The sequence below is a fragment of the Clytia hemisphaerica genome, unplaced genomic scaffold, assembly GCF_902728285.1.
Source record: "Clytia hemisphaerica strain Z4C2 unplaced genomic scaffold, Clytia hemisphaerica genome assembly, whole genome shotgun sequence".
Classification (NCBI taxonomy): domain Eukaryota; kingdom Metazoa; phylum Cnidaria; class Hydrozoa; order Leptothecata; family Clytiidae; genus Clytia; species Clytia hemisphaerica.
The window spans coordinates 5039-27033 of NW_027103967.1; the positions used below are offsets into that span (position 1 = coordinate 5039).

At 37.2% G+C, this 21995-nt stretch overlaps 2 protein-coding genes across 2 annotated transcripts; both read left to right on the top strand.

Annotated features, from left to right (window-relative positions):
- Window positions 1–602: 602 nt before the first annotated feature.
- Window positions 603–6531, top strand: LOC136810363 (zinc finger protein 431-like; the record flags this gene model as incomplete). Its single annotated transcript, XM_067066915.1, is given in 4 exon segments — window positions 603–704; window positions 1154–1247; window positions 2167–2530; window positions 4192–6531. Coding segments are annotated over 4 exon segments (2334 nt in total), but the record flags the coding sequence as incomplete, so codon positions are not given.
- A 1060-nt stretch (window positions 6532–7591) lies between these two features.
- LOC136810364 (splicing factor 3A subunit 2-like) lies at window positions 7592–21463 on the top strand. The gene is made up of 9 exons (XM_067066916.1): window positions 7592–7778; window positions 10314–10385; window positions 12355–12401; window positions 14464–14515; window positions 15596–15703; window positions 16721–16858; window positions 17874–17942; window positions 19416–19689; window positions 21217–21463. Exons 1-9 carry the CDS (start codon window positions 7653–7655, stop codon window positions 21414–21416), a joined length of 1086 nt encoding a protein of 361 aa, XP_066923017.1. The 5' UTR covers window positions 7592–7652; the 3' UTR covers window positions 21417–21463.
- The last annotated feature ends 532 nt before the right edge of the window (window positions 21464–21995 follow it).

The window sequence follows — 21995 nt, forward strand, 5'->3', positions numbered from 1 at the left end:
CAGAATGAGGAGTCGGAGGGTCGGAAAGCCCAATTTACTTATTGAGTGGCAACTTTTCTATTTTACCTGTCAGATGATTACAGCGAGCGGCCTGCAAGAATTTTGCGATCGGAAATGGTCCAAGTATTATCCGAAATCCAGCTGTTTCCCGATATTTTTCCTGGTTTGTATTTTTCGGATCGAGCGGAATCACCTTATTTAAAAACAAGATGGCAGACAAGGACATAAACACCCGTTTTTTAATCCCGCCCGACTCCCCTCTTCATATCTTTTGAACACATTTTTGTTTTTACCGACCGACCGACCGACCGACCCACTTTTTCGAAGTTGAGATGAGGGGAACCAAGGTGGCAATAAAAAATATGTTGCGTTCGGGTCGTCCGACCGACTGTTTATTTACAAGACAACCCGATTCGGCCCGATTTCAGCCTATATTTACCTTATTTTTGGGTTTTAAGAAGTACAATTTCCACCCCTGGCAATTAGGTCCTCCCCGTTTATTAAAATTTCGATTATTATTACAATTTTCCAACCCCCCCCCCATTTATTTGGAACCTAAGAGTAGAAGTATAATTTTTAAACAAATTTCATTTTATCTTCAGGGACGTTCATCATACCGGTTGAAATATGTGCGATATTTCTGGATTCAAAGCGATGAAGATTTGGCTGAGTATCAAGAACTCATAGACACATTTCTAGAAAGGGTAAGATATTGGGTTTAGATAACTGATAGAAGGGGTTTTTTCAAATACAGCTGGTTTATATACGATTGAATTCATTCTAATTTTGGCAGAATATTGACTTTCTACTAAGGTTTTCAACCATCTTTTAACCTAACGGAAGGAAGGCAGAAAGTATGGCTTCAGTGCTATTTGTTACTTTCTTTATAGCCATCTATTCTTTTTGTACTTTCGTTTTTAGATAAGTTTAGAGAGGAATGATTTCGTTTTAATTGAAGCCAAATAAATACATAAAAAACAGTCTTCAAGATGTCAAATTTACCTCACGCTTATTAAAGATATTTTCCCTCATGTGTGATTTATACTTTAAAATCATAAAGACCTTATTCCTGTGTATAAGAGTTTAGGTGAACATCCATTTTTTTCACTTTATCTTGTTATGTATCACGCCTTTCTTTCTAATCACAATGCAGAAATTCAAGCGACCAGAGAGTTTATCTTCTTCACTTGTCGCTGGTTTGGATGCAGGGGATGGCTTCCCAACACAAGACGCCCGATCCAATGAAGGTACATCTTTTTTAGGCTAGAGACATTATGCAAACACAGTCATTAAAAAATTAATCAAATTTCGAAGCCAAAGGGCATCTTAGACTATAACGCTCGCAGGTAACAGTTCAACGAAATGAAGCCATTCAATTGGTTGCATGGGACGTAAAAATTGAATTTAACCAATAGAATGACTTCATTTCGTTTCGAAGCAAAATGGAACCGTAGCGTGTGTCAGTTTTTTATAATATAAGCAAAAGATTCTAAATGAAATTAGGCCCCCTCCCTATGTAATAAAAAACAATACGTTAAATTAAATCATTTATATGAAAAACAAGCAGTAACATGTTTTTTATTTTTATTTAACTATTTCATTTTTTTAACTTAATTGGAAACAAAAAAAATTTTTCTATTGTTGACATACCCATACCTAAGGCATATTATATATCCTTACAATGTCTTCTCTCATTTTATGTCAATTTTAAAACAGATAATTGTTTGTGTATTATTTGTTGCAGTGGTATATGGCATGAAATCTGCTTATTTTTCAGTGTTAAAAGTTCCCTTCCAACGGATTTCCGTCTCAGCGAAGTATATGAAGATGCTTTTTACGTTTTTTTGTCGTTGACGTAGGCTTTGACCGTAGCATGAATGTAGAGCATCCAGCTACGGTGCGCAAGGGTGTGAGTTCGATCCCCAGCCGGGCCATACCAAAGATTCTCAAAATGGTACTTGATGCCTCTCTGCTTGATGCTCAGCAACTAAAGAGACGGATCAAGGTTAAGTGGAGAAATCCAGGGAAAGGAGTGTCGCCCTCCCCTACCTTCGGGTAGACAGCTATACGGAAAGGGAGTCTTCGGGTCGCCGTCGACTGCGGTCGCAAACTTACTTACTTTTTTTACTTAGGCTTTGCTTTAATCACTGCTCATTTATTCCACAGGTCTTGATTCGCCGGAAAAAACACCGCAGAAAGATCAAGATGGTCGTTTCTACTGTCCGCTGTGTCCGAAAAGTTTCAAACACCGTTATGATTACATCATGCATCAGAAGACTCACAGCGGCACAAACCCCTATTTCTGCAAAACCTGTGATATATATTTCCCAAGGAAATCAAAGTTAACGAAACATTTGAAAACGAAAAGCCACCAAAGGAAGTGTTCCAACCAGACTATGGAGGATTCTACTGAGGAAAGTTGTTTGGATGATACCACTGATGAACCACCTGCCAAACGGAATCGCCAGGACTTCGAGCAATCTGTGGATGAAAACCAAAAGCCTTTGGAATGTCAACATTGCTGCCAGAGGTTTTCAAATCTACACTTTTCTTCTTTTAAAGGCCGATCTCCACTTTCGCGCGAAAATGAGCGAAAACCTTTTCTTAATCATTTTTGCCAGCAGAAAAAATTACGTCATTAAAAAGTTTCGAGCGAAAAAATAAACCGTTACGTCATATTTGCCCAATGGAATTGCTTCATTTTTTAAACCGACAAATGGCCTTGGTCAAAATCTTTCACTCATTTTGCGCGAAAGTGGAGACCGGCCATAAGGTGAACTATTTTCATGACACTCCTTAAAAATTGTTGGGAACTGGACCTCTGCATTCTATTCGAAAGAAATTAAATTTGTTGTTCTACGGGCCCGATCGACTTTTTTTTCACTGGAATTCCAAAATATACTCAGGTTTCAACAGCTGTAAATGTTGCAGCCAATTCGATTGACTTCCAAATTTGCCATACTCACCAACTTTGCCAAATCTACAATTTCAATGTCAAAAGATCATAGCTTCATGGCAAATTTGTACATCGCTACGCCGCCATTATGATTTCCGTTTTGTGATGCTTAGTCAGCAGTTTTCTGTCGGCGTTTGTAAAGTGAACGATTTTTTAACCAATCAAATTGCCGATCGGTATTGTTTTGCTTTAGCATTGGAAGGTCTTCTATTTTTAAAATCTTTGGCAAAAGTGGCAAAATTGGAACGAAAAGAACACAGGTCTCGTGGGAATATTGTTTTGTATGGAGACGTATGGAGGTAAGTTCCAAAAATGCCAAGAATGCCAAGAATGCCAGATTCACCACATCTTTTTTATTTGGCATTTATGGCACTCAAATTTTGCCACATTTGCCAAATTTTTGTCAAGTCGAATGCAAAATAATTGGCAATCAGGGCAAAAATGGCATATTTTGAAGTCAATCGAATTGGCTGTTGCATATCAAGTTTTTCGAAAAATCGCATACCAGGCGCAAAATGCCATTTTAGTGAGCAACCGGACCAAATTACCCGACGATCTGCCTAACTGCTTAGTTTTTATGTTTAACATCATGACTAATGTTCCGGTTCGAGTTGCAGAAAGATTCGAGATATAGAGATTCTCGACTGTACATTGTAAAACATTTTCCAATAAAGGGATAATCAGATGGCTTAAGATATTTGACCTTCTGTATGAGGTCCCAGTGTCTTTCGAAGTCGAGATATCATAATTTGAAATTTTTAAAGATGGGTTCTTACATGTTCCGTCAAATTTCTATTGTTTTCTTGTCAAAAACTTGTTACTATAGAATCTGATTATTCGTTATTTTACATGTACACTGGCCACTAATTACTAATTACTTATGATATTTTGAGGTCTTGCTCTGGTTAATAGAAGGAATCCATTTTCCAAATATCTCAAATCAATTGATCATCCTTTTAGACCATGTTCACACGTTACTGTTCCGTTGCCCTCCTGTATGATTTTTGTTGCGGATCGAGTGTATTCATATAGTATTCATATGTATTCATAGTTCCGTTCCGATGAAAAAAGTGGAGCGAAACCGTTTCGATCTTTTTTTCTTTGTAAACGTCTTCTTTTTGACGTTTAGAATTTTGAATTTTGACGTTCATTTGTTTCGGAACTGTTTCGTTTCGGAACGGAACCGTAACGTATGAACCGTAACGTATGAACATGGTCTTAAACATCAATTTTAGATTCCCCAGTGAAGAGGAGAAAAGCAGTCACCAATGTTGTCTGTTGAGAGACAAGAAACCGAAAATCCAGCCTAAAGAATATCTCAAATCGCGTGCACATTACAAGAAGTTCGTCTGTCCGTTGTGCGACGTCGAGTATTTCTCTTACGTCGAACTAAACCAACATTTAACAACCGAGCATACGGTTACGGAAGAGACGACGTTCCCTTGCAAGACGTGCGACGTCACTTACCAATCGAAAGACAAATGGGTCCAACATCTAAACGACACAAAACACATGTCGTTACTACAACCTTATTTCCGCGCCACATGTTGTGAGAAGACATTCAAAACACATAAAGCGTGTTATAATCACGAGCGTGTCCACACTCGGTCCAGTCCCTACCACTGTGCGAGGTGTGATCGATATTTCTTGAAACGACACCATCTGACTGTTCATTTGGAGGGTTGTGTAGACAGCGAACGACCCTACCAATGTCCCTTCTGCGTGCGAACGTATAAGACAAGCAGCCAGTTACAACATCATTTAGAAGGCGGTCATTCCTTCCAATGCGCGACGTGTCTGGAAAACTTCACGTGTAAACCGCACCTTAAGACACATTTAGAAGAATCGCCAACTTGCATCAAAAATATTTGCTCCAGATGTAACAATTTGGAATTTGAAACCTACGAACAGCTTTTAAAACATAAAGAAGAATCTCATTCGACGAAAGGCCGTAAAACGTTTTCGTGTTCCGATTGCGGGAAAACGTACTGCGAGGCGTTCAAGTTGAAGCAACACATGAAGTGGCACGAGACAGGTCGGTATCCGTACCAATGTACCGTGGAAGGATGTACTATCATCTGTTACAAGAAGTCGAAACTGGATTCACACCATAAGCGGGTCCATCTGAAACTGATGGAATACGAATGCAGTGCATGTGGCGAAGAGTTCAAAACAAAGAAAAATTTGGACGAACATTCGAGCAAAGTTCACGGTACCGAATCATTCACATGTCCAGTATGTGATAAAGAATTTTACAGTCTTCGAACGTTCAAAGCACACGAACTAACACACTCTAAACTTCCAACGCAAACTCATTTGAGCAACACTTCAGCAATCAACAATAGTAGAAACACTACTAACGGAGACGATGTTTTGCTTGATTTAAGATGTCTGACTAATTTGAGCATGGCTTTGGATGGTAGTGATTCAATGAGAGAATCGCGCGGTGATGTTGACGCGGAACAGAAGATGGATCTCAAAATCCCAGCCATTATGAAAAGCGAACACTTGACAAACTTCTCTACTGAAGATGCCGAGGAAGTCGCCGGCACAGAAATCGAGGGTGTCGAAATCGAAGCAGAGAACGAGATGGCGGTTGATGATATTCCACCACCCACCGCGCAATCACCGCCCATTGTTACAGAGGGCGGGGAGGAGATCGTGATTGTTGAAGGGGAGCGAGCGAAAGAATCATTACGTCAACTGTTGGCACAGCAACAAGTCACCATCAAAATCGCTTCTTCAGAGGACCACCACAACGAAGGGGACGGCCCGCATACGACCGTTACCTCGGAAACCATGCAACAGCTCAAAAGCACATTGTCCGATCTTCTTTCCGCCACCCTGGGTGGGCAATCGTCTTCTGAAACGGCAACATCGACCACGGGTGGATTGGAGATTCAAGGTCAACCTCACCCAGATGACGACGGTGTTGTAGAGATTGTTTTGATGCCCACCTCGTCTGACCAGGCATCTGATAATGCTGATCCCAGTGCCTCGGAAGAATGAAAGCGCTCGAATTAACTGTGCAAAAAAGTCACTTATGATTTAGTTAAATGTTCCTCGATTCTTAAAGCATATAAGCTGGTATTTGAGTTGGTTCTTTTTCAATTTAACTTACCTTGTCAAAGGCCGTTATTGGTGTTAAGGGCCCGGCGCTAAATCAGGGCCGGCGTAAAAAGGGCCGATAAGGTAACTTCTAATTTCCGTAGGAATTCTTGACTTTATTCTTCTTCCTGTACATAACTTTTGTAATATTATTTTATTATTCAAACCTTTGTCAAGCTCTCATTGGCTGATGTTTGTCAATTCAAAGGTTCTAATGTCCGTAAAGACATTTTTTCCGACTTAAAACTTCCTACTTAGAGCATAATGGACTGTGCCGAAAATTTATTCGTCCGTGGTCAATTTTCCTGTAATAGTTTTACTTGTGGTAATACTTTTGCTTGTTTTTTTAATGATCGATAGTCATTATCTATTTATTCAATAATCTGTAAGCCTTTATATTTGATTTATTGCACGAATTATTTTTTCTTGAATGCCATTAGAAGAAAGATTATGATTACGATTTGGGATTTTCTTGTATCATTCTGATTTCGAATCAGGTCTATTTTCGGACTTTGATAAAAGGTTTTTGCCATTTGATATATACTATCGTTGTTGTCAAAGCAGAAGGACCAATCTCAAAATGACTATCTTAGCGAATCTTTCTACAAAATGAACCTTTTTATCTTATAGAGGAGAGTAGAGATTCATCCACATGACTCACCGCCGAATCTCGTTGAAAAGTTTACGTTATAGAAAAATTCACACTTTTCTAACATATTAATTTTGAGATTTGCCCTTTTGCCTTGGCAACGACGCTATGATAAAGAGTCGATTAAATACACCTGTGTACCAGCTGAAATAAGAATTCTATCGTGTATGTCTGATAATAATGTTGATATTGACAAATGGTAGCAAAGAACAAACACATTTGGATGAAATGGGCCTAATTCACCTTTTCGACTGTAGTCGCGCGGGCATTTTTTTTCCGCTTTATCCCACTAAAACCATCTCAATCCTTTTTTGACGTATTTTTTTATTGTCTACTGGTGCGAAAAAAGGACTGGGACGGTTTTAGTGGGATAAAGCGAACAAAAAAATGCCCGGGCGGCAATTGGTGGCTACGGTCGAAAAGGTGTATTTCGTTTCTTACAAAAGCTAAGATGGGAACGGCTCCTTCATTGGTGTTGGGCAATGTCAAGTTAAATTGTTGTTTTCAAAGCCAATAACATCTAACAAATAGAATAGGTCGGAAAATTATTTTCTTACTAAAATTTAAAAAATACAGTTAAATCTCGCTAATTCGAATTCGAACGGAGAATTCTATTTGTTTCAATAACAGAGATATTGAAATTCAAATTCAAAGTATCGGAAAAAGGTTTCACCCTGACGGGAACAGAGAAGAAGTTCGAATAGTAGAAGTTCGAATTAGTGAGAATTCACTGTACGTTACTCGCGAAAAAAAAGTTCTCGCTAAGTTTAATGTTTTTAAACAATTTTTGCCCCTCGCCAAAATTGGTTTTCGTCAAATTAGTTTTGTTCCCTTAATGAAAATATTTATTTCTTCATCTAACCTTCAGCTTATTTATTTCACAGATGAAACACTAAAACATAAAAATATAACAACAAAAGAAACAACAAAAGAAGAGAAATGGATTTTCAAAACCGTGCAGGAGGGAAGACAGGTAGTGGCGGTGTCGCATCATGGTCGGAAACCAATCGTGATCGTCGTGAAAGGTTGCGACAACTGGCTTTGGAAACCATCGATCTAAATAAGGTACGAAACACACATTTTTTGTGTTTTATTATGGCCTCTTTTACATTGTTATAAATTTTCATACTCTTTTATTATTATTATATAAAAAAAGATCAGGAGTTTCTCAGATGTGAATTTGAGCAAAATCTGAAGGTTATAACTTCAACCACATGATTCTTACAGACGATGCTTTTTAACATTGAAGTAAAATGAGATGGCTAACAGCATGTCCAATTCATGATATGCACCACTGCAATGACTTCACGAAATTATGCAACTTTTCTGGTTTTTATTTTCACCCAATACGTCACTTTTGGACCTACCCCGGTGGAGGTCCTATAAATTAACCTTTGTCCGTTCGTCCGTTCGTCTGTTCGTTCGTTCGTTCGTTATTAGCTTTCCTCATGATTGGCTCGTTAGTTTTTTCTGATTTTTTGCACAAAGATGCATAACTATAAACCCTCGAATGTGACGGAGCCCGATTTTCAAAAAAAAAAATTTTTGGGCAAATTTGGGCCAAAAAACGGCTAAAAAACGGGTTTTTTGGACTTTGTGAAATATTAGGTCGTTAATTTTTTCTGATTTTTTGCATGAAAGTAGGGTACCATCGTAGGTAAAAGATGGCTTAAGCGAATTTTTGCAAAAAAATTTTATTGGCTCAAAAAACGCATGTTTATCTATAAGAATCACTATTAATAAGCATACATCAATGTTCTTAGTCAAATTACTCAATTTTTTTATGAGATTTTTTCTCAGGAGGGCTTACTTTTAAAGAATATGTGTGTTTCGACATGAAATTTTGGTTGCTTGGCGTGTTTTTATAGAATAACTGGCCAAATTCGATATTTTTTTATAAGCACATTATCAATTACTTAGGTATTAGCTTTTCTCGAGATTGGCTCTTTCATTCTTTACTATTTTTTGAACAAAGATGCATAACTATAAACCCTCGAATGTGACGGAGCCCGATTTTCAAAAAAAAATTTGGGGGCAAATTGGGTCAAAAAAAACGGCTAAAAAATGGGTTTTTTTGGACTTTGTGAAAAAAAAATTGGATCATTAATTTTTTCTGATTTTTTGCAGGAAAGTAAGGTACCATCATAGGTAAAATACGGTTCAAGCAGATTTTTGCAAAAAAATTGTAGTTGGCTCAAAAAACGCATGTTTATTTATAAGAATCACTATTAATAAGCATACATCAATGTTCTTAATCAAATTTTTTTATGAGATAGATGTTTTTTTTGCTCATGAGGGCTTACTTTTAAAGAATATATGTGTTTAGACATGAAATTTTGGTTGCTTGGCTTGTTTTTATAGAAAAACTGGCCAAATTCAATATTTTTTTATAAGCACGCTATCAATTACTTAGGTATTAGCTTTTCTCAAGATTGGCTCTTTTATTCTTTATGATTTTTTGCACAAAGATGCATAACTATAAACCCTCGAATGTGACGGAGCTCGATTTTTGGAAAAAAAATTTGGGGGTAAATTTCAGCTAAAAAACGGCTAAAAAAAGGGTTTTTTGGACTTTTCAGCTCAAAAAACGCATATTTATCTATTAGAATCACTATTAATAAGCATACATCAATGTTCTTAAAATTACTGAATTTTTTGATGAGATGTTTTTTTGCTCTCAAAGTCTTGAATATGAAAGAATATTTCAAGAGCATGAAATTTTGGTTTCTAAACGTGTTTTTTTTATAAGAAACAAACGACTAATTTTGATAGATCGTCACTATTTGTGTTCTGAATGATTGTTTAATGGTCACGCTTATGTAGATATCAATTATATATGTGTTAAATGCATAACCAGGTAGGTCCATAAAAGTATCACTTGTTTATATTGTTTTTAAGTGACGTATTGGGTGGAAAATTCTAAAAGTTCTCCGAAGACTCTCCAGTGGTGCATATCATGAATTGTTAAATCTCTTCTAATCAAAATAGTTCTTCTTCTAGACCAATAAGGTCAATTCAATATACCTGCTATCAACCAGTCAACTCTTAACTGCTGTCGGCTTTTAAGGAGTCTGGTAATGAATATACAAGGAGTAATTAAGAGTATATCGGTGTATCCCCTTTTCTATTTGCGCCAAACCTGGGACGTTGAATGCTGAGGTGGAGCGCCACACCTACTCTCAGCTCCCGGTAACTTATTGTCAAATCCAAGCTACTCATTTGCTGAGTTGGCGGTGACCGGAGATCGAAACCATGAAAGACCATGAATTGTAAGGCGAATGCCTGCTGACTCAGCCAGCCGGTACAAACTTCAAATATAAGTTCTTCAAATAAGTCATCTTTCCTGGTAAACTCAAACCCAGTCTTAGCACACATAAGATGTTTATAGTTGTGTTTCCTTGGTCGTGATTTAGAAACTTGGTCTAGGGATATAGTATTAATAAAGGTGTGGCGCTCCACCTCAGCATTCAACGTTTCAGGTTTGGCGCCAATAGAAAAGGTGATACTATTGGCCTTTATATTTCTATTATATTAATTATATTATAAAGGTCGGTAGTTTGTAGGTGTATTTATGAATTTGAATGATTTTTTTCTTTTCAGGATCCATACTTTATGCGAAATCACTTGGGATCGTATGAATGCAAATTGTGCTTGACCCTTCATAACAATGAGGTTAGTTTCAAATTCACTCTGTTTATCCACCAACTACCCAGCTGGCACACAACGTTGTTTTAACGTTCAAATAACGTTATTTGGACGTTATGAATGTAACATGGACGTTGTTTTGACGTTGTGTGCCGTCTGGGTAAATGTGAAGAATGGACCATTCCATCTTATATCCAAACAGGTGGTGCTGGTGGACGTACATTTCCAGGGGAGAATCTGAGAACAATTTCCACCGGATCTAAAGAAGTGTTTTTATTTCTCTTTTTTCTGATTTTTTGTACAAAGATGGAGGGCAAGATTCTCTATAGAATGGCTGAAGTGGTTTTTCCCGGAAATTTCTCATTCGCCTTAAAAAACGGATTTTCGTATTTTGGGGAAATTCCCTTCAACCAAATAAGAAAATATAGCTTTTCTCAATGTTGACTCGTTATTTTTTTCTGATTTTTTGCACAATGATGCAAAATGGCAATGCCTAAAATGTGCCGGAGCCCGATTTTCGAAAAAAAATATATTTGGGCAAATTTGGGCCAAAAACTGCCCAAAAATAGGGTTTTTTGGACTTTGTGCAAAATCCTGTCATTACTTTTTTCTGATTTTTTTGTACAAAGATTAAGGGCAAGATTCTCTAAAGAATGGCTGAAGTGGTTTTTCCCGGAAAATTCTTATTCGCCTTAAAAAACGGATTTTCGTATTTTGGGCAAATTCCCTTTAACCAAATAAGAAAATATAGCTTTTCTCAAAGTTGACTCATTATTTTTTTCTGATTTTTTGAACAATGATGCAAAATGGCAATGCCTAAAATGTGACGGAGCCCGATTTTCGACAAAAAATATATTTGGGCAAATTTGGGCCAAAAACTGCCTAAAAATAGGGTTTTTTGGACTTTGTGCAAAATCCTGTCATTACTTTTTTCTGATGTTTTTGTACAAAGATGGAGGGCAAGATTCTCTAAAGAATGGCTAAAGTGGTTTTTCTTGGAAAATTATTATTCGCCTTAAAAGACGGATTTTCGTATTTTGGGGAAATTCCCTTTAACCAAATAAGAAAATATAGCTTTTCTCAATCACTACTAGGTCTGAAAACATCAATTGTGGACACGGTTGATGTTTTTATCCACAGTCGATCATTTTTATGGACAGTTTTTACTTTTTCTTGACAGTCAATGCCTGGAAATGGACAGTCAATTCTTTTCATTAACTGTCGAGATTATTTAATTGACTGTTTGTTGATATCTGATAGTGACTGTCGATAGCTTTTAACTCAACTGTCGATGGATAATGTTTTATATCAGTTATTGTCAGTCAATCTCAGTTATCAACAGTCAATCTCAGATATCGACAGTCGATCTCAGATCAATATCACAGTTCATTAAGAGTATTGCCTGTCTATTTCCAGGCATCAACTGTCAAGAAAGAGAAAAAACTGTCCTTAAAAATGATTGACTGTGGATAAAAAACATCAACCGTGTCCACAATTGATGTTTTCAGACCTAGTAGTGAATGTTGACTCATAATTTTTTTCTGATTTTTTGCACAATGATGCAAACTGGCAATGCCCGAAATGTGACGAAGCCAGATTTTAAAGGAAATTTTTTTGGCGCAAATTTGGGCCAAAAACAGCTTAAAAGGTTTTTTGGGCCTGAATGGTTTAAGTGATTTTTGTAAACGGGGAAATTCCTTTTTACCATTTTACATTATTCAACACACAAGCTTTATTTTTCCATTCTGAATTTTTGTACAATCATTGTCACGTTTTTCTTATTTTCATCTGATGTTAATCATTAGGTAGGTCCATTCAGCATGTTGCTTATTTTTAATAAGGAAAACATTTTGGTAGTTAAATTATTTTAAGGATTGCTCTAAATATACTGTTTATTTTTTTTTGATTGAGACCGACGGGGCTCGATGATTCGATCTTAACGTTTAAATTCAAAATGAATGGAAAACTCTGAATGTTTCATTTTCTGAAATTTTAGGGAAGCTATCTGGCCCATACACAAGGAAAGAAACATCAACAGAATTTGTAAGTACTTTCTGACAAGCAAGTATTTCATGTAAATTCAGGGATGGAGCAGGGTGGAGTTGATTCCTGATGTAAACAATGCTGGGAATAATAGTTACTAAATTCAATACTGGTATCGCTGATCTATCATACAATATAGAAGTCAATATATAGAGCCAATGTTCCTTGTTTTCATTGAGTGTTGTTACAACTTATAATTCGTCAAGAAAAAACACATTTTTAATGAATATTTTGGACTTACAGGCCTTTTTCAACATAAAAATGAATTGTTTTGACAAGGTTCTTTACCTAGTTGAGTCTCTATAAGTCGAGCACACACACGGGGAACACAAATTTGTTTGAGTTAACCTTTCCAGCGCGCAACATTTTTATATCTTCAGCCCGTCTGCGCGCAACGTTTTTTGATGAAAATGCAATTTTCACGATAACCGTTATAACTTTTTGAAAAATTAACTTGAGAAAAAAACCCTTATATTTTTGGAAAGCCCTACCTTTCCCCTTTCTAAATATGTTTAACTGAGTACTTCAAACAATTTTGGACAGAAATTATGAAGCCAGACAAAAGGTATATGAAGAAACTATGTCGCGAAAAGTCATTTTTTGGTGCAAAACTTCAAAAAATTATAGAGAACTGAAAAATTAATAAAACCACTTACTTTTTTCTTTAGAAGGTTTCTTTATAGTTAGGTAATACAATTCCATACTTTTGAAAAGCCAAATAAAACTCTAAAACACTTTTATAAACCCTTACTTTCATAGCTAAATTTCTGCCTCTTCCAGTTTCACAAAATCACGCAACACAGCTTGGTCTACCATTTCTATTTTTGAAAAATGTTGCGTCATACCAAAACAGACCCCGATTGTTTCTTATCGGAAAATTCACGCTGATTCCGATTTTTTAATCGGTTTTACCTTACATCTGACGGTTGGGGAGTAATCCGACCAAATATAAAGGTCACCTTAAAAACGTATCAGATACGTCTTTCGGAACGTATGGCGAACGTATCAGATACGTCTTTCGGGGCGGAAAGGTTAAGGAAATTTCGAATTATGGAGTAAAGCATTGTTGGTTGAAGGGGTGAGAAAACTTGTTCGAGTTGAGGACAAGAATAAGCAATTCTATCAAATGTGCCAAAGTCAACGCTACGTGGTTTCTAAGGAAAGACACCCAACAAAATTAACCTCATTTTTGCATATTTTTAGAATCAAATGGCAGAATTCCGGCTATTTAGGGTTGATGCCGATAAGAAAGGTTTCTTGATCATCCGCTCTAAATGAAACTTTAATAATCTGTCATCTTTATGAAACAGAAAAAAAAGTTAAACAGTTTCATGTACTACCTTAAGTTATATTAACTTATTTTGGCGGGAACTAATTTTGGCGGATTTGGCGAATTTAGACGAATTAAATATTTTGCTCACTTGCCAAAATTAATTTTTTTGTTTGCTTGCCTAAATAACCCCTGAAATTCATCAAAATTGCTCAAAATTAGGCAAAATAGAACAGATTTACGCTGTCATTCACCAAAATTAGTTCCCGCCGAAATTAAATCATTTTTAGGATATTTGCTGCCCGCCAAAATTACTATGCGTTCTTCTGTTTTTGTTTTTTGTTCTGTTTCATATAAATAAACCATAGAGAACGAAGATTCACCACAAGACAAAACTTAGTCGGCCTTAATTATTAGTCGGCCCTAATTTTAGTCACATCCTCAAAATTTAGTCACTAATAAGGGCCGACTAATAATTAAAATCGACTAAAAAATGGGGCCATTTCTAAATTTACAACAAGATGGAAAAAAGGAGAAAACTTAAAATACTGGAAAATAAGGAAAGCGTAATTATAAACTATTAGTTTGGCCCAAACTTTTAGTCGGCCTTAATTTTAGTCGGTCCAAATTTTTAGTCGGCCCTAATTTTAGTCATCAAGCCAAAATTTAGTCACTTAGGGCCGACTAAGTTTTGGCCGATAAGGTATCTGTGATCTATTAGTTTTTCTGATAAAGAAACTGGTTGGTGCAAATAATCTTATTCTGTTACCTGTTTTTAACTTTTTCTCTCAGAGCACGACGTGCGGCCAAAGAAGCGAAAGAAGCACCGAATCAACCGGCACCGGTATTTTCTTACGTTTCTATTCTTTGTGAATGCTAATCTAAAATTTGAAAGAAGTCCCGACGCTCCTAAAGTGTGTCTCAAAAGTGTGTCTCAAAAGTGTGGACACTTTAGTTTTTTTTGACATTTTCTCAGCAATCATTCATGCAATGTTAGAAAGTTATACATCGTTATTTCCAAGGAGAATAATCTAAAATAATCTAAAAGATAAAATATTTTGGAAAATTGAAAAATCGTTTATTTTTTAGATTATTCTCCTTGTAAATATTTTTCCAACGGTGTATTTCCTGAGAGTATTCTTGTCAACTATAAGAGCTGTAATGTTTTCATTGTATTTATAATTTTTACCTTACATGTGCAGTAGACTCCCGGTTATTCGAACCTGCACTTATTCGAATAGTCCGGTTATTCGAAGCGAGATGGCGTTCCTCTTGGCTCTGCTTACCCAACCCAGGCAAAAACACTCTCGGTTATTCGAACTTCAACTATTCGAACTTTCAGTTATTGGAAGCGATTTTGTTTCCCCTTAGGGCCATTTACAATCTTCAAGCAGAATCTTGTGTTTATTACGCTCAATTGAACTAAAAGCGCCTTAAATACTGACCTAAAAATGCCTCAAATACTTCAGAACAGTCTATCACAAACTGAAAATCTTGAGGGGAAACGAACTTTTCAGTTATTCGAACTCCCAGTTATTCAAAGTAAATTCTTATCCTCCATATCCCGAATACACTTCTTTTTTTTTTATAAGAACCAGTAAATTTTTGTTGAGGCTCGGCTGTTCTTATTTTTTTGGCACTTCGAGCCTCAAATTGTTCTTATCCTGTTCTTATTTTTAGGGCAAATTTGGGGGTATTTTTGGGTTTGAACCCTAATTTCATTAATTTGGCCCTTATTTTACCTAAAACTCAGCAACTCCAGGCTCGATTGTTCTTAAATTGTTCTTATTTTTGGCATTTTTGAGCCTCATTGTTCTTATAAAATTGTTCTTATAAAAAAAAAAGTGTAACCGGCATAATTCAGCATAACCATAAGTGTATTTTTCCTTGTTTCGTTTGAAAAAACTTTAACCTTCCATTCCAGGAGAAAACAAAAGTTTCGTTGAGGAAATTCGTGAAGATCGGTCGCCCTGGTTACAAGGTTACCAAGCAACGAGACCCGGACACCGGACAACATAGTTTACTTTTTCAGGTCAGCATTGCATCATTTTACGAAAAAAACTGATTATGATTTGCCTTCCTTTAAAAAAATTTCCGGTTCTCTTATTTTGCGCGAAAGGAACGAAATCTTTTACATGAATTGAGCGGCATGAAGCGCTTATCGCCATGTACAATTGATAAATGTTATCCTTACTGAATGTCATAAGGCGCCGTTTTTTCCAAAATGAATTGTCAAAGTGCTGCTTTTTCAAAAGCTGATATACAGTTTATAGCTACAACTTAATGAATGAAAGGGAGAAAGTGCCTACTTCGCAACATTAAAAAACACGACAAATTTCAAAAATAACGAAAAATTTCACTCCGACCGAAAGTGACTGTACTTACATTCCTTTTTGTGTATAACGACTAACAGTTTATAAATACGCATGCGTTTTAACTTGTTTCGAAAATGAAACAATAGATGCCAAGTAGACACTTTCTCTATGTAATGTTGGGCCAAAAATCATTAAAAAGTCGTAAACAATTCTGATTTTGTTTTCATTATCGGTTTATTTACTAAATATAATCTTGGCTTATTTGGCTAATGGGGCCGTCCACATAGTACGTACTATGTACATGGTATTATTTCGCCCAATATTTCTTTCTAGATTACATAATTCAATAGAAGCTCTTCCTGTTCCTGATAATGGGCTAATTTTAGGTTGTTCCTGACTTAATTTGAAGAAGTTTGAGTTTATCGATCCAGTGATATTCATATTGGAAGTTTATCGTCGCTACGAGATTTATACGTTTGGCTACGTTTCGAGAGATTTTTCTCCAATCATTGGGCTAATTTGAACTTGTTCTTGACTTTATTAGAATTTCTTCATCTTCTTATTGGATTGATTAGAGATCGGTTAGCTTTACTTAACATCAATTTTAGAAATATATAGCTTCCATGAAAGATATGCATTCGACCATATTGATCAGTAAACAATCCAATCAAATGTCGCTATTTACGCGCCACGGATAAAAAAATAAAAGAAGTTCTTCTTCTTCTTGTTCATAGATTGATTATCCAGAGATAGGCGAACATGACCCAAAGCATCGCTTCATGTCAGCTTATGAACAACGCATTGAGCCTCCAGACAAAGCTTGGCAATACCTCTTGGTGGCTGCCGAACCCTACGAAACCATCGGCTTCAAGGTGCGTCTCTTTTCTCCTATCATAGCTTATACTAGACGTCACCCGCGTTATTTCTACGCAATTAACGTTTATTCCACTTTGCGACTTTTTCGCATGTTTTGAGCCAAACATTGAGCCAAACATAACATTTTTGACTTCATTTTTAACTTTCGAAACTCCTTCCGTAGCAAAAAAAAATCGAATTTGCCGTTCGTTCGTTCGTCCGTCCGTCCGTCTGTTACCTGCTTTTCTCAGGATTGGCTCATTAGTTTTTTCTGATTTTTGGCACAATGATGCAAAATGACAATGCCCAAAATGTGACGGAGCCCGATTTTCGAAAAAAATAATTTTCCGGCCGAAAATGCCGGAAAAACTGGTTTTTGGCATTTTCTCGAGATTTTATCATTAGTTATTTTAGATTTTTTGCTCAAAGATGCGTATTAACAATGCCCAAAACATGGCCAAGTCCGATTTTTGACAAAAACATTTTTCCGGCGGAAATTGCCGTTTTTCTGGGTTTTCATTTGACTTTTTTCTTATAATTGGTTGTTTTTTCATTCAAAAATATTATTAATAGCAATGCCCACCATCAAGCATGTTTCGATATTTTTCCGGATATTTTTCTGGTCTGCATTTCTGCTCTTTCACATCTAAAGGTTCAATCTCAAAATCAGTGTCTTTGAAAATTGGAGATTTTGAAATTCTGTTATGTCTTTGAGATTGGCCTTTTTGTCATATGAAAACATTGAATATTCCTCTATACAAAAAAGGGCAATCTCAATCTCAAAGATGACCATCACTCACAGTAAAACTTTGTAAGTTTTTATTTTGTAAGGTACTAATTTTGAGATTGAACCTTTAGTCATGTAAACGACGACATGGAAATGTGGTTTTGTTCCGAATCTTATAATTGTCTTTTTCTTTTTTCTTTGAATACAGTTGATTTTCAAGGGAAATAGAATTTTGATCGTATAAGGGAATTCATCGAATAGTAGAATGTCGTTTATAAAAGTCATTTTTGCTGCCTTTCCTTTAGATTCCAAGTCGTGAGATTGACAAACATGAGCAGCGCTTTTGGACGCACTGGAACAAAGACACAAAACAGGTCAGTTACAGACTCATAGTGCGGAATGGGGTCTGAACCCCCTTTCTTAAATGACCCCCCCCCCAGAAAACTTCCTTTCATGAAGACCAAATTTCATAAAAGTGCTTTAAAATAATCTACAATATATATGTAAGCCCCCCTTCTTAAACTACCCCCCCCTTTTCATGAAAATTTTTTATCCTCCCTTCCCCTTCATTTTTTTGAAAGGTTTTACCCCCCCCCCTTAAGAAAGGGGTCCGAACTCCAAACTATGATACTAGAGTAGTCTATAGAACCATAGTCATTATAAAAACACTGGTCTGGGAGGCTTTTGTCTTCTTTTATTTTTAAAAGATAGAGCTTACTTATTTTGCAAATATTTTGATCTTGTGATTAGAAAATAGACCAATCCCAAGAAGAAATTTTGGTAACGTGATCAAAAAGTATGCGAATCGCAACTTGTCTTTGGTTTGTAACAAAAGAAAATTGAACAAAAACCTAAAACAATACATTGCCAGACCGGGGTTTTTTATAATGACTATGATAGAACGTGGCTTACATTGACTTCAAACCTCGAAAGGGCTAGACCCGACACTCCTGGAAGGGAAATGGAGCTACTTATTTCCCATCTGGCAAACAAAAAAACGAAAACGTGACTAAAACGCCAGATTGAAAGTACAACTTTTTGCCAGATTTCGAAACATATGCCGCTTAAAAATAAAGAAAGGTAAATTCAATCCGTCATTTTCGATGCGGCGCAAATCTTAAGGCGTCACTTTCAAGATTCATGTCTAGCTCCTTCGGGGCTTTAAACTCGATGGGTGTTTTATCATAATGTGATTCCAGCTGTCTCGGAAAAACCATGGCGTCCTCCAGCTTTTTGGTCCCCCCTAATATGAGCTAAAACCCCCCATCTGGCCTTCCCCCCCACCTGTCTTTAAAATTTGTGCTCCCCCAATTGGGAAATCCCCCTAGCCGTATTGTATAAGGGTTGCGAAGTGATGATCCAGACTCGCCTCAATTCGCAAGCTACTATAGCAAAAAAAAGACTCTCAAAATCCCTAGAAAGACAGGCTCATAAGCCTGAATGCCCAGACACACCAGGAAGGTCTGTGTTTATCGCATTACTCCCCCACTAGGTAGAGGACTGAATATACCCCCTATTCGCCTTTCTCCCCCCATCAAGCTTGAAATTTTCACTTCCCCCCTGGCACCAAAATCTGATTCCCCCCATCTTCCTGGGGGGGGGATGATCCCATGAAAACTCTGATGTTCGCTATTTTTAAATCGATTTTCTTTGGCCTGGAAGTCTATAAACCCCTCCCGAATTGAACTATTCGAATAAATTTATCAATTTGCCCAACAGCGACTTTTTCGCCCGAACTTTAAATTGCTGAAAACGAGGAATTAACCAAAATTAACAATATATTTTGACCAAGATTGTAGACTTTTCAAGGTTTTGAAACAGCAACTCTTCATTTTTTTCCGTTTTAGTTTTTCCTCCAATTCTCCTTCAAACTGACTCATTCACAAATCAGCGCCATGCAGCGAGAAAATGACCAAATGCATCACAATAAGAACAATCGAAACAGCCGCCCGCCACCTTTACGCCCACCGCCCAGACACGAAGGTGGTGGTTTCGGATTTCCTCCTCGTGGACCACCTCCGATGAGAGGCATGCCACCGGGTGGAATGATGAGAGGACCGCCACCACGCCCTCCGCCTAACATGAACCAAGGAATGCCGCCCAGAGGACCGCCCCCGCAAGGTTTGTATTTTTTGCCTTATCGTTCGATTTCGGTGAACACCATCTAAAGATGTGTTAATAATGATTTTGAAAAACACTCTGCTTTTGAGATAACTTACTCTTAGGTTCCAAATAACCCCCCCCCCCGTTTCTTAATTTTTAAGACTATTTTCAGCTGTCAAAGAGAAGGCCCCTTATTTTGCTCTAAATAGCCTAATTTTATAGCCTATATTTACCTTATTTTTGGGGTTTTCAGAAGTACAATTTCCAACCCTCTGGCTTTAGGCCCCCCCCCCGTTTAATAAAATCTTGAAAATTTTCCACCCCCCCCCTGTTTATTTGGAACCTAAGAGTACTTGTATATTGTGCACTTACAACAATCCTCTGTGCCGTTATTTTCCGCACACACTGCAGATTCTTGATGATTGTATATGCTGCAGATGGTACCACACTCTAAATTGAAATTATTTTCCATGAAATATGATGATAACGACCTGATAACGATAGTTAAAGGGTTAAGAAATAGTCCGAGAAAGTCTATCAAGCTAGCATGCAAATACTTGATTTAAAAACAGCTACATTTCGTACAGTGTCATATACATCATTCAAGCAAATGTAACATTGGTTTGCTTTTATTCTCTATCAGGATACATTGCATAGTTCGGAAGGGGGTCACTACCCCCCCTACCCTAGAGCTACCCCCCCCCTACCCTAGGTTCTTCCCCCTTTTAAAATTTGATGCTACCCCCCTCAAAATTTTAAAATCCTACCATAATTCTACCGGTGAAAAAGCAAGAACATTCAGTGTAAATAAGCAAATAATTAGGAAATCTGAATTTGGTGGTGTACGCTTTGATCAAAGGTAAAAGTGAACTTCTTTCAGAAGCATTGTAAATTAAAAATAAAACTTCTAATTTGGGAAAACACAAAAAAGCATACCACTGACATCTTACCCCCCCCTTTCTAGATGAACCCCCCCCCCCTTTCTGAAAACTTCCCCCTTTCTAGAAAAAATTCTCTTACCCCCCCCTTTCTGAGATTTTCTGAACATCGCTACCCCCCCCTTCATAAAGGGGGGGGGTGCGAACTATGCATTGTCTGTTCAGTGCGGCCCTATATTCAAGGACGACCCTATAGATAAGGACAGAGATCTGTATCTCTGCTCACTAGATGGGTTTTTTCCGATCCAGTAGATTAAATGAAGATCAGTTGGAGAAAAGGTCATTAAATAGACCTTTTCATAAATTGCGTCAAGAACATCACTTGCCTCGTTTTGAAATTGTTGCCAAGGTGATTAATTCCCAGTGCATTTTATTACATCTACTTTCTATTCATAAAATCATTTAATGTCTCAAGAATCACTATGGAAATTGTTTGAATACGAGGCAAGTGATGTTCGTGACGTAATTTACAAAAAGGTCTATCAAGGACGTCCCAATATATAAGGACGGCTCTAAAAATAAGGATCCTTAGATTTAGGGTACGTCTTGCCGTACTGCTGTTAATGATAATGTATAATTGTATACGAGTTTCTGCTCCACTTTTTAGGTCCACCTCTATCAATGGGAGGAGGTCCACCTCCACCTATGAGAGGAGGTCCACCCCCACCTATGGGAGGAGGTCCACCGCGCCCACCGCCCTCATTGATGTCTCTTCCTACACCACCTTTACCTATGGGTGCAGCGGAGTTTGCTCCGCCTGATAACGCCCCACAACAAGATGATGACGTCATGGACGAGGGAGAATGAAGATGATATTATGTTTTTAACGAAAGAAAGAACTTTTTTAATTGAAATTCTTCGCTGCGTTCATAGTTTTTCTTATAAACCAGGTTTTTAGGAGATTTCGAGTCATAGGTTATAGAGTAAGGTTTGTAAGGCATTGTTAACTGAAGGAAAATAAAACTTGTTCCAGCTATGGAGGCATTCGAGGTATAAAAAATTCGAATTGAAGATATCTCACTATATTAACCCTTCGAGCCTCATGGGGGGGGTGGCAATTAAGGCTTGGGGACACGAGAAGTTTTTTGGCGTTGGTGCAATGCAACATGCTCCATCCCACCAACTTGAAACGCTTTCTCGTATCTCCACCCCATATTTCTTTCTACCAAAAAAAGTGAAATCAACAACACTTTTAATAACATTTTATTTGTGTTTCTCTCACTTTGTCCTTGGGACAAAATCGGCGTGTTCCCTCACTTTTTTCCCATGAAATAAAAATTAAACCATGGGGCAATTTTTTTTCTTCTGTTGGTGGGTGGAGCATGCTGCATGATTGCACTAACGCGAAAAAATCTTCTCGTGTCCCCAAAGTAAATGTAACGAGTC